This window comes from Trachurus japonicus, chromosome 18 (assembly GCF_045865225.1).
Source record: "Trachurus japonicus isolate A0001 chromosome 18, Traja_1.0".
NCBI lineage: Eukaryota > Metazoa > Chordata > Actinopteri > Carangiformes > Carangidae > Trachurus > Trachurus japonicus.
Window position 1 is genome coordinate 4,169,515 of NC_140924.1, and position 13,592 is coordinate 4,183,106.

At 40.9% G+C, this 13,592-nt stretch overlaps 1 protein-coding gene across 1 annotated transcript in view; it reads left to right on the plus strand.

Moving 5' to 3' along the window:
- Window positions 1–13,592, plus strand: part of LOC146968396 (uncharacterized) — a 431,785-nt gene that overhangs the window by 163,260 nt on the left and 254,933 nt on the right. Inside the window, exons 9-10 of the mRNA XM_085760507.1 lie at window positions 4,963–5,088; window positions 5,267–5,349. Of these exons, the coding sequence (XP_085616633.1) occupies window positions 4,963–5,088; window positions 5,267–5,349 (209 nt within the window). The remainder of the gene's footprint in view (window positions 1–4,962; window positions 5,089–5,266; window positions 5,350–13,592) is intronic.

Consider the following 13,592-nt stretch of genomic DNA (forward strand, 5'->3'; position numbering starts at 1 on the left):
CTACTTGGCCAAGGGGATGTCTGGCAAGCGTTCATGACTCTTAAGGGGCGTTCACACCGGACGCCATAGATGCGAATGGAGCGGCAACTCTACATTGAAAATCAATGTAATGACGCGCGATTCAGGCGGAGGCGGCGCAAATGGAGCGTCTGGCGCGATGAGACGCGGCGCGAATGAAGCGTCTGGAGCGGCGCGAATGAAGCGGCGCGTCTGAAGCGTCTGGAGCGACGCGAATAAAGTTGAAAATATTGAACTTTTCAGGCGGCATCGCGCCGCGACATCCAATCAGCGACGAGTTCAAGCCGACGACGTCACTTCTCTGTACGGTTGTTTACACTCAGACCAACATGAAGGAGAAGCTAATTGTATATTAGCTGTGTGTGGGCACCGCTGCCGTCTTCTACACAGAGTGAACCAAAAAAAACACACACACAGTGAACCCAGATACGACGGCGGGTGGTTTTCCGGTGTTTCTGAGACTTGTACAGCAAGTACAGTGCAGCAACGGTGGTGATATCAGCCACGATCGACGTGGAAAGAGAGCAGGGAGAGTACCGGTTTTCAAATTAACGGGCGGAGCGTCTAGCGCGACAAGTGCGATGGACGCGAATGATCCAAAATGACCAAGCAGCGCGAATGAAGCATCTGATGCAATTGTATTCGCGTCTATCGCGTCCGGTGTGAACGCCCCTTTACCCGGGAGGTGTGGGTTCAATCCTTGCCCGGGCCCTCTTCACCTTGCCACACTTATAAGAAGCCCACAATGAAGATGGGACTTTAGACAACTCTGGGGTATGTTCTGTTTCTACCAATGCAAACAAATCAATGCACTGCACTCGTTCTTCCACGAGCTCAACTGATCTTTGAACTAACACTGTGTCTGTCAACACTGATCGATACACATTACCTTTAACGCTATATTCTATTTTAGGATCCTCTGCAGCCGGCTCAAAGTCTGTTATGCTAAGACAGTTGTGCAACCATGGACCCAAATCCTGCCATTTCCAATCTGCTGGCTTGGCTAATGAGATATGAGGGTTAGAGCTACAAATAACTTTTCCCTTTGATGGAGATACAGATACAGCTGCAGCTATTCTGTCCAATATACATGTTTCATCATCAGTTTCTCTGGTTCTATCTCAACATACCATTCTTTTTCATATTCTCTGTCTGGCCCTACGCTGACGTAAGATATGCAATGTAGTGACTGGTCATGCATGTAGTTATCAGCTGCAATGCTATGTGTGTGAGTGATGTGTTACTGAGATCACTGGCTCCTCTGTGTGCTTTTAAATTCCACTCAAAGGCATACAGAAGTATGTCTGGATCACATTTAACCATCTGATGTCAAGGGAGTTGAGTATTTTTAATACCATCTGGAGTAGAGCTTAGCACAATACCAAAACTGCACATCAAATCTCGACCCATCAAATCCACAGGACAGTTTTGTGACACCAAAAAGGAATGTCTTAACACCTGATCATCTAATTAGCACCGTAAAGGGACTGAGCAGTTTTCTGTAGTTGGAACACCACTAGATCCTATTGTGACAAATGCCCTTCCACTTTTATTTGGATGCTGGGGTAAAGCATCTGTTCGTAAAACTGAGTTAGTAGCACCAGAATCTACTGGAAACTTTACTGGGTAATTGGAAACCATAAGAGTTAACTCTGGAAATGTCGTATAGCCTTTGTCACTAGAATACATGGTGAACTCAAGAATATGCATTTTGTCTAATTGAGTAGGTGCAGAGTGCCTTACTTGCGGTTCTAAAGAATGTTGACCGATGTCTGGAGTCCGCTCCTCCGAGGTCCCCTCCTCCCCTCAGTCTGACCCCGGGAAGGCCGGCTACCTTGATTTCTCAGGACATTCTGCTTGCCAGTGCCCATGTCTCCCACAATAGTGACATGCACTTGGATCTCTTCTGGGCCTGCCTCACCCATGTCCCCCCCCCCCCCCCCGCCCCCAACAGATCTGTTGCTAGCCTTTAGGCTAGCAATCAAGCTGGCCTGCTTGCCTCTCCTTTGTCTCCATGAACACCACTCTCTCTTTCCGCTGAGTAAAACGAAAACATGTCATTCCTCTTCCCACTTTCATCCCTGTACAAGATGTGTTCAAAGTTCAGACTCCTCTTCCTCTTTTTCATACCTATAATTCACTCTCTCTCTTTTTTCAAGTTCTTAAAAGCGACATTCTGGTAAAAAAAAAATCAAGTATCTGACCAGAAAATGACAGAAGTTATAGTCGGTTTACAGAACAGAGTTTGGCCTTTTTATAGTAAAGTATACAATTACATTTTTTTTATTTTACACATCAAATTCAAAACCTTTTAGGGACTTGATTTGAGATGTACGGAGGCCTGTTCAGTTTAATCAGTCTAATGTTTTCTGCTGTTGAGTCATTTTATGGTTGGAGTTGGTAAATAATTTATAGATTTTACACCATGTTGTCAGTTGAAATGAACAACACATCTTGCGACAGGTACGTGGTGTTCTCAATAATTTTGCTTCTACTTTTCAGAGATGATCACGATCTATAATAAAAGTGGGAAAAATATAAATACATATCACGTTAAGCGGGAAGTGGGAAAATTATGTCTATGCATGGGATTCATTCCAGATGAAAGGCAGTTTGACAGCAAGTTGATTTGGACAGACCGTATCATAGATAGTGAAGGTTAAAGTCTGATGTCGTGTGTGATGAAGTGTGGCAGCATTAATCTATAGTAATGAGAGATCTTTTTTTTCCACAATAAAGTTAAAGTGAACTGTCAAAGAATGCTCTAAGTCTGTTTGAGCTGCCAAAAGAGAACAAATGGACATGTTTTATGACAGTTGTGATAAGTGTGAAGGTACTTGGTTTGAAAATGTTGTTTATAACTGAAACATTGGATCAATGCAGGTGACTTTAAAACAAGCAGGTGCTGTTTATTGTTTGTTGTAGCTTCCAGACAAGACAATGAGAATGTCCTTCTCATTGTCTTATCTATTTGAAATCCTTATGCAGTATTTTGTTTATTTTTCATTGGACGTCTTTTGTTGTCAAAAGATGAATTCAAATGTGTGTTTGTTGTGTAAATGTTTTTTGTGCATTTCCAGACCTGCATAATGTTTAATCAGATGGCTGGACTCTCCATTCAGCCTCCACTCACAGCCATCAGTGTCCTGGTCGTCCATCTTCTCTTGGTGCCCTTTGTTAGAGGTAACTTCAAACAGATTAGTATCCTGCTTTGGATCCAATAAAATGACCAGTCAGCCAGTTAGTCTTTTTTGAATAGTTTTTGTAGTGAATATTTTGATATTGGTAGATTAAATGACTGAATTATGAAAAGTGTCAGTGTTGATGTTCTGTAGCCTGTGAAACATAATATCCACAAGATGAGAAGAAAATGTACTAGGGTCCGGGTGCACCAGGGGTGCAGGGACCCTATTGTATTCACTGCGTTTATTATTATTCTTAGTCCAAAATAATCACATTTTTGGCAGCTTTCCCATGCCCATGCTCTTGAAAACATCTTGAAAATGTGTCAGAACTAGTGAAAAATTAAACATCTTAAAGGGATAGTTCAACATTTTGGCAAATTGGCCCATTGCCATAATCCCTATAGTCATAGCAGTAGGTTTGTTACCTTTAATTGTTGGTGCAAGCTATTTTTAGAATGGCGGAGCAGAGCCGTGAGCTGCTCAGAGCTACGCTACGGAGGCTCTTGGGATTTCTTGGTTTCCCTCATCAAACTCATCAAATACACAATCCAACAACTCCACAACGCTCTGGTGGACAAGTTGTGACCTGCACATTCACCACGCTATGAGATAATAACACAACGTTACCACACAGAGTTGTTTTAGAGGGAAATACAGAGACTGCTTGATGAAAAACTGTCCCTGAAGGCAACACACATCAGCGGTTTTGCATGAATTTACAATGTGCAATGTTTTGCTCCATGATGCACACGGAGAATGACTGAGCTGTTTTATGTGTTGGCTGAATATTGTGATGAAGCTGCTGTGATGTGTTAACACGTCAGATCTGGGGTCCTGGGATCACTGATGGAAATGTAGTTCCCACCTTGGCACTCCATCATAGTCTTTGGTCTGCAGTAAAAATTAACCAGTATACCTTCTCTCTTTTCAGGTCAGTCTCAGTTAATTGGTTCCTCTCAGTCAATAGTGGAAACAATTGGCAATGACATAATTTTGCCTTGTCACTTTGAACCTGCCGAGGATGTTACTACCAACACAGTAGAGTGGACGAGGTCTAACCTGCAGCCAAGATTTGTCCATGTGCAGCGGGCAGATCAGGAGCTCGTAGATATGAAAAATCCCTCGTACTCAGGACGAACATTAATGTTCACTGATGAACTGAAGCACGGAAACATTTCACTGAAACTGTCCAGAGTGAAACCTGGTGATGAAGGGAGATACAAATGTTTCATACCAAAGAAGCAAACTGAATCCTATGTTGAGCTTCTCATTGGTAAGTAAAGCCCTTTGAGACAAACTGTTGCTTGTCTTGCCATGCCATACATTTGATGATTGTATTTATGGCTAATATTTTTGAAATGTTCCTGTTCAGGTGCTGCCTCGTCACCTGTCATCAGTTTAGCAGGGACTGACAAAGACAAGGGGGGAGTGGTGTTACAGTGTGAGTCTAAAGGCTGGTATCCAGAGCCTGAGCTGCTGTGGCTGGACGCTGAGGGAAAGCTGCTCTCTGCTGGACCTACAGAGACAGTCAGAGGTTCTGATGTCCTCTATACTGTCAGCAGCAGAGTGACTGTGGAGAAGAGACACAGCAACAGCTTCACCTGTAGAGTCCAACAGAAGACCATCAACCAGACCAGAGACACTCACATTCATGTTCCAGGTCAAAACTCTACATTTAAACACTGTGTTAGTTTCAAACAGCTGAGGTCTAGTTCTATACAAACACCATCTGATCTGATTGTGTGTTGTCTCATTTCAGATGATTTCTTTAAGGTCCAGTCCAGTTCTTCTCCTGTCAACACTGGATTGGCTGTTACTTTGGCTGTTTCCATCATGATTACTCTCTCACTAGTCTTTTATGTGTGGAAGATGAAACAAAACATCAGTAAGTCACAAATGAACTACAGTGGTTCGTCGATGTCAAGTTTCCTCACAGGTTCAATGTGAATGGCTTCACTGTGACATGTCACACTGTGTCAATTAATTCAATTTGATTTATATATTTTTTTATCTTTTCATTCAGAGTACACAGATGAAGTGAATACATTTTATTTTCTACACAGAGACCAAGAGAAGACAAAGGGATGAAGAGGAAAGAGAGCAAAATAATCTCATGCCAGAGGAGAAAATGGAGTTGGAGAAACAGGTAGAATAGGAAAAAAAATAATTTAATTTAAAAAATCAAGGATATTTTTCTGATAAGGTATAGGAAAAAAAAAGTTTCAGTCATTCCAACAAGATGAAGGAAACGAGCAGCAGAGCAGACCAAGGCACAAGGGGATTTGTGTCTTTTACACGAAGATTTATTTCCAGCAGCTTTTTTTGAGTTGAACACAGTGATTTTAAAAGCCTCACTTTTAGAAAGAAAAAGCACCACTTTGTTTATCCTGCTTCATGTTTCCTATTAAGTGACTAAAAAATAAAAAATAAATCTCATCTCTGCTCTGTTCTCTTTCTTCTCAGCTGAAACAGAAACAAGATGAACTGCAGCAGCTCCAGGAAGAGAAGAAGAAACAAGAAGATGAACTCCATCAGCTCCAGGAAGAGAAGAAGCAACAAGAAGATGAACTGCAGAGACTGAAGACGGAGCAGGAGACCAAGAACAAACAGGTTCATCTGGTAAATAAGTGATTTTCTTAGTTTTCTCCAGTCCACATGTTTGTAACAATAAGAGAAGACAGCTGAGTGTCTCCACTGAGTCATGTGTCACATTCATGTCTTTAAGACAAAGCTGGTCCAACACTGAGTCTCTGTCCATGTCTCTGTTCAATCCCAGCTGAAGACAAACCAAGCTGAGACCAACAGGAAGAAGGAGGAAGCTGAGGGAGAAGAGGAAAAGATGGGTACTTCAGTTTAGTGTTGATGGAAAAGAAACAAGATCATTGACAGAAACTGAAAATTAGAGCTTAAATTGTTTGGACAAAGACATTAAATATGTCACGAAGAGAGAAAAAAGGAAAATACAAGACAATATTAAATAAATAATTTTCTTTCCATTAATCATTACTGTTGTTTCTTGTTGCTGTCAGTAAACACCTTGAGTCACTCTCTCTAGAGACCAAGTCCGAAACCTTGGCGTGCTGATAGACTCAGATCTGACCTTCAACAGCCATATCAAATAGTCACCAAATCAGCCTTTTATAATAACTTTAAACTTTATCTATTTTCTTTTATTTTCGTTTTTTTTTATTCTTCTTTGCTCCTGCTTTTAACTCTGTGTTTTTTGTTTTTATGTTGTTTTATGCTGTTCTTAAAAAAAACAAAAATAATTTTGTCTTTATGTAAAGCACATTGAGTTGCCTTGGTATGAAATGTGCTATATAAATAAAGGTGCCTTGCCTTGCCTTGTTCATACATATGTCTAATGGTGGATCAGATCTTTTACAGATATTTTTTTACAGTTTGTTCGTATCTGTTAATAAACAGAAGAAATATTATTGATCGCAGTGATCTATTTAGTTGATGTTTCAGTTTCTTCATAAACCAGATTTAAAATGTTGATTACTGTAAAACGCCAAATAAAGGCCCAGGCGTTTATTTGCTTAAATCGCTCAAATCAACAGGCATTTATTTGGGACCTGCCTTTATTAATAGTGTGTCTCCATTCAACCTAAACCTCACCAGATATAACAACTACTGGATCTCCTTCTGGGAAAAGAGAGGCTTCACTCCGTGGCGGCAGGCCGCGGTGGAACGATATGTGTTTCTCGAGACATTACGGACTCGTTCTCGGTCTCGCTCACCTCCGCGGTCCTGGGCCGCACAGGTACCAGTGAGACCGAGACCTCCAGTCCAACCTGATCTCACAGAAATGCGTGAAATGACCACGAACACCTAGTACCAGATTCCGTGCTCCTTTCACGTAATGTGTTATATTACGTGAAAGAAGCACGGAAACAGTCTCCACTGAAAGCCAATGAGTCCAAATTCCGTGAGATGGCCACGCAAACCGTGTCGTGGTGGATGCACGCATTTTCAGCTTCAAAGACAACACCCCCAGTGCGTCAACAGCCTGACGAACGGTCACTGTCCCTCCTCTTCACATGCTTAGGTGCCCGTTTTGTTTTTTTTGTTTTTTTTTACTTTTCCTTAAAGCTTTATTGAACCTGATGCTGCTGTGTCTGACGTAGTTTACAGCAAGGACGTCCTTTCGGTTATCTATTTATTTATTTATTTAGTGATCATGGTGTTTGGTGCAGAATAATCAATCAATAAATAAATAAATTAGGTCGGAAGCTACGTCAGACCGGGGGGGGGGGTGGATTCTACAGGTGAAGACCACTTCCGCGTTCAAAAAGCTGCTCTGTTTAATCAATATTCTGAAGAAAGATCTGATTATTAGCCATAACGCTGTAACCATCCAAGGAAGACTGTGTAACAATATTATGTGCTTCTGCTGAGTCCAAAAGCCCTGTGTAATATCAACTTTATTTTAAGAAAACACGTTTTGTTTCCAATGTCCTATCACGGAGAAGCACTACATTACCCATAATCCTCATATTTATCAGCGACGTGTCTGATTGGTTGAGCTTGCTGTTACCAGCAAATGAAAAAATAAAACAAATTGAGCTTATATTATTTTCTTAGTAAATAAAAGGTCTTAACATCTTTTTTGTTTTCAACATTGAATAAAAAAAACGGTGCTATATTGTTAAAATTCAACAATAAAGTGCATACAAGTTGGCTTGACTTCTTTCTTTTTTTCTTTTTTTTCATAATTTTCACCAGCATCTTTCTGGTCCACATCACATCACATTTAATGTAATTTAATTCAATGAGTGACATTTTATTTTTTATCTGAAAAACATTATTATGAATTCAAGGGTCAGATGTAACTGATTAGTGTTAAATTTAACCTTTTTGACCCTGTTTCCTTGAATAAATCACTAAGACTTTGATGCGGGAAGCTGAGATTTTGATTTGATTTTGTTCAGAGCACTAGGGACAAAGTTTCTGTAGAATTTCAGACCGGTCGGACCTCCAGAAGGGTCACAGCTGACCGTCCAGGCTCGTTTCTCGGCCTTCAAAGCCTAGATTTAGAAGCCTTTTGTCTAATAACGTTATACATCCTTGGGGTTATAAGGCTGAAAGTTTCATGTATTTGTCCGGGGGCCTAAGGCCATCCACCATGTGCAATTTCAAACCCGTGCAACCTTCACAAGTGTCAAAGGTCACTGATTTGTGACCTTTTTGACCCCGTTTCCTTGAATAAAACACCAAGACTTTGATGCGGGAAGCTGAGATTTTAAAATGTGGTCCAGAATGTCTAGTAGATTGTGTGTGCAAAGATTCAGAGCTCTGTGACATTCAGAAGGGTCACAAATAGCCAAAGAGCAATGCTGCTTTCTCTGACCTCTTATTAAAGGAGAAATGTTGCAATTCTTTAATAGCTTCCAGATGCTTTGGCCTATCAGGCTGAATTTTTAGCTAAAGGAGCTGGTGTACGATCAGGAAGTAGGGGAGCTGTGCATAAAGCCAATTGGTAAGTGTCAAAGGTCACAGGGGTCAAACATCAAAGTGAATCCAGCCATTCCTGCTTTTTCTCAACAAAACATACACGCTTTAAGTTATCATCATGAAATATAAATATGTTCTATATCAGAGAGTCCTCTATCAGAATATTTTGGTCCCGTTGCTCTAGGGGCCCCGGGGGGCCACTTGGCTTTCCCATGCTCCCACAGAGTTGGGCCTCGGGGTGATGGTTAAGGGCCTCACCATGAGTCCACAGGCCAAGTTTCAAGTGATTTGGTCGGTTTCTATGGAAACGGCGGCCTCAAGGATACAGAGGAATGCGGTTGTTTGAAGCCCCGCCTCTCGAAAAGTAATGGCTCAATCAGGACCAAACACACATCTACGCGTTCGTCTTGGGCCCCCAAACCATATATTACGAAATCAGAACTGTACGACTTTTGGAAATGTGTTTTGTCTATTTTGGCTTTTCTGACTAAGAGGGTCTCTCACGCTTTAAGTCTGACAGACTCTGAGTCAGAAAAGCCGAAACAGACAAAACACATTTCCAAAAGTCGTACAGCTCTGATTTCGTAATATATGGTTCGGGGGCCCAAGACGAACGCGTAGATGTGTGTTCGGTCCTGATTGAGCCATTACTTTTCGAGAGGCGGGGCTTCAAACAGCCGCATTCCTCTGTATCCTTGAGGCCGCCGTTTCCATAGAAACCGACCAAATCACTTGAAACTTGGTCTGTGGACTCATGGTGAGGCCCTTATCCATCACCCCGAGGCCCAACTCTGTGGGAGCATGGAAAAGCCAAGTGGCCCCCCGGGGCCCCTAGAGCAACGGGACCAAAATATTCTGATAGAGGACTCTCTGATATACAACCTATTAATATTTCATGATGATAACTTAAAGCGTGTATGTTTTGTTGAGAAAAAGCAGGAATGGCTGGATTCACTTTGATGTTTGACCCCTGTGACCTTTGACACTTACCAATTGGCTTTATGCACAGCTCCCCTACTTCCTGATCGTACACCAGCTCCTTTAGCTAAAAATTCAGCCTGATAGGCCAAAGCATCTGGAAGCTATTAAAGAATTGCAACATTTCTCCTTTAATAAGAGGTCAGAGAAAGCAGCATTGCTTTTTGGCTATTTGTGACCCTTCTGAATGTCACAGAGCTCTGAATCTTTGCACACACAATCTACTAGACATTCTGGACAACCTATCAAAATCTCAGCTTCCCGCATCAAAGTCTTGGTGTTTTATTCAAGGAAACGGGGTCAAAAAGGTCACAAATCAGTGACCTTTGACACTTGTGAAGGTCGCACGGGTTTGAAATTGCACATGGTGGGTGGCCTTAGGCCCCGGACAAATGCATGAAACTTTCAGCCTTATAACCCCAAGGATGTATAACGTTATTAGACAAAAGGCTTCTAAATCTAGGCTTTGAAGGCCGAGAAACGAGCCTGGACGGTCAGCTGTGACCCTTCTGGACGTCCGACAGGTCTGAAATTCTACAGAAACTTTGTCCCTAGTGCTCTGAACAAAATCAAATCAAAATCTCAGCTTCCCGCATCAAAGTCTTAGTGATTTATTCAAGGAAACAGGGTCAAAAAGGTTAAATTTAACACTAATCAGTTACCTCTGACCCTTGAATTCATAATAATGTTTTTCAGATAAAAAATAAAATGTCACTCATTGAATTAAATTACATTAAATGTGATGTGATGTGGACCAGAAAGATGCTGGTGAAAATTATGAAAAAAAAGAAAAAAAGAAAGAAGTCAAGCCAACTTGTATGCACTTTATTGTTGAATTTTAACAATATAGCACCGTTTTTTTATTCAATGTTGAAAACAAAAAAGATGTTAAGACCTTTTAGTTACTAAGAAAATAATATAAGCTCAATTTGTTTTATTTTTTCATTTGCTGGTAACAGCAAGCTCAACCAATCAGACACGTCGCTGATAAATATGAGGATTATGGGTAATGTAGTGCTTCTCCGTGATATGACATTGGAAACAAAACGTGTTTTCTTAAAATAAAGTTGATATTACAAAGGGCTTTTGGACTCAGCAGAAGCACATAATATTGTTACACAGTCTTCCTTGGATGGTTACAGCGTTATGGCTAATAATCAGATCTTTCTTCAGAATATTGATTAAACAGAGCAGCTTTTTGAACGCGGAAGTGGTCTTCACCTGTAGAATCCACCCCCCCCCCCGGTCTGACGTAGCTTCCGACCTAATTTATTTATTTATTGATTGATTATTCTGCACCAAACACCATGATCACTAAATAAATAAATAAATAGATAACCGAAAGGACGTCCTTGCTGTAAACTACGTCAGACACAGCAGCATCAGGTTCAATAAAGCTTTAAGGAAAAGTAAAAAAAAAAAAAAAAAAAAAACGGGCACCTAAGCATGTGACGAGGAGGGACAGTGACCGTTCGTCAGGCTGTTGACGCACTGGGGGTGTTGTCTTTGAAGCTGAAAATGCGTGCATCCACCACGACACGGTTTGCGTGGCCATCTCACGGAATTTGGACTCATTGGCTTTCAGTGGAGACTGTTTCCGTGCTTCTTTCACGTAATATAACACATTACGTGAAAGGAGCACGGAATCTGGTACTAGGTGTTCGTGGTCATTTCACGCATTTCTGTGAGATCAGGTTGTCCAGTCATGTCGGTCCTCCACCCTTCCTGATCCGCCCCAAGTTGCAAAAACCCCTCGGACACCCAGTCTCTCCACTCCTCTTCACACTTCAGCACCTGTCCTGGGCTACACAATGTGGGCTCGCTCCACCATCCTTTTTTTTGTTGAGACAATGAAGTAACTAATAATAATGCAACGTAAGGTAACTAAATAAGCATACAAGATCAGAACATAATCAGAACAGCAAATGTTTTACGCTACTTTTAAAAGGAGTAATAAGTCATTTAAAACAAGGAGCGAGCCGAGCCGACACTGTGCAGCCCAGGACAGGTGCTGAAGTGCGGATGAGAGGAGTGGACAAACCGGGCAGGAGCAACCAGCTGAGAGGCGTCTCGTTGAGACGAGCGAGACGGTGAGTCCTCCGTGCCTTCTCTGAGTTACGGGGGGGTCCGCGCAGCAGTATTTGTCCATATACTGTAATGGTTGTGAATGGTGCTCACTTTTCTTTGTCCAAAAAGACACACCAAAAAACATCCAAATACCTCCATAGTGCTCGTCTGTAATGTCTCCCTTAAATTGAAGCCCCGACATGAGAAATTGTTCCGCCGGACAGGAAGAGCAGTGAACTGAGACACTGGGAGCTTCCGCTACAAACAAGCTTAAAATATAGACTTATTTAATTTTTTCTGAACAATTTCTCATGTCGGGGCTTCAATACAAGAGGGACATTACAGACGAGCACTATGGAGGTATTTGGATGTTTTTTGGTGTGTCTTTTTGGACAAAGAAAAGTGAGCACCATTCACAACCATTACAGTATATGGACAAATAGGCTACTGCTGCGCGGACCCCCGAGAACTCAGAGAAGGGACGGAGGACTCTGAAAATTCTCCCAGCTCTTAGTCGACATGAGGGTGAGTAGATAATGAGTGAAATTTGAATTTTGGGTGAACTATCCCTTTAATGTCTTGAGACCCTTTTCAATTAGTTTAAGGTTATTTGTTTGTGTTTAGGCAGGCTATATTTGCATAGAATATTTTTTGCCAACCAGAAAAACAATGTATGACCTGGCGTTTATTTGGGATGGGCGTTTAATACAAGAAAAAATGTGCTGCACCCGGGGGATAATTGAGACCGGCGGTAAATTGGGAGTCGACCATTACTTGAAGTTTTATGGTAGACTGAAAAGTTATTACTGACTACAATGTTGAATTGCTTCGCAGTTTTCAGCTTCATTTTAATATTTCTCCACTCTTTTTATTTGACCAGATTTCAATATTTTGCATTAGGCTCATCTGATATTTATGATGTGAATCCGAACATTCAGTGGCGACTGGTCATTAGGGCGGGGACAGCCTTCCACTCCGTAACATCTCTGTTCTGAAACCCCCCCACTCCAAAACTTCACCCAGACGCGTTAGGGGCACACATGATGTTATTTTCTAATGTACTTCTCCGTTGTGGACTTCAGTGGTACTGAGCTCTTGCTGCTCCCTCCTTGTTCTCTCATTTGCTCTGAGTTTGGTTTTGTCAGCTTATGATGTGGCATATTACATTCTTCATTTAGACTTGTGTGATTGCTACAATTTTCTGGTGTGCAGCCTTTCTATTAAATAGTGGTGCCGCACCATTTTTTTTTTTACATGTAAAAATGCCACTGCGAACATTCATGAAGTCTCAGAATCTTAAAAATGTTTTAAAAACACCTGCATACCTGCTTATTTACTACTTATCAACCAGTCAGTCAGTGTGAAGTGAGGGTGAGTGGGGTCAACATGAATAGACAATCGGATAAGATCATTAACTGAAACTCCAAAACACAATTACATAATCTTTCAAATTAATTTCAGACATAATCTAAAAACTAACCAACCAAAATTTTCTAAATCTTGTTTTAAATTCAGTTTTGAATATTTGTGACTGTGCCTATTTTATTTATTAAAGTGTAAATTAATTTTTAGTTGTGTAGTTTTAGAAATTTTGATTGTTTAGATTTAGTTGTACACTCACTAATAGTGGATTACATGATTTTACATGTAGTGAGTTTATTTGCAATACAATCTGTTACGCTAGACAAAAAACACTTTTAAATTTATAAATTCAGTTTTATTGGAAATTAACAAAATGCAACTTTATTATTGTTTTCTTTTTTCAACAAACAATTCTACCTCTTTAATCTTCACTCACATCTCTGTGTTTTGGTTTGTTCTGTAAGACAAAATATATAAAGATTAGACAGTGAATCCTGAGTTTAAAAGCCTTTATGAAAGAAGGAA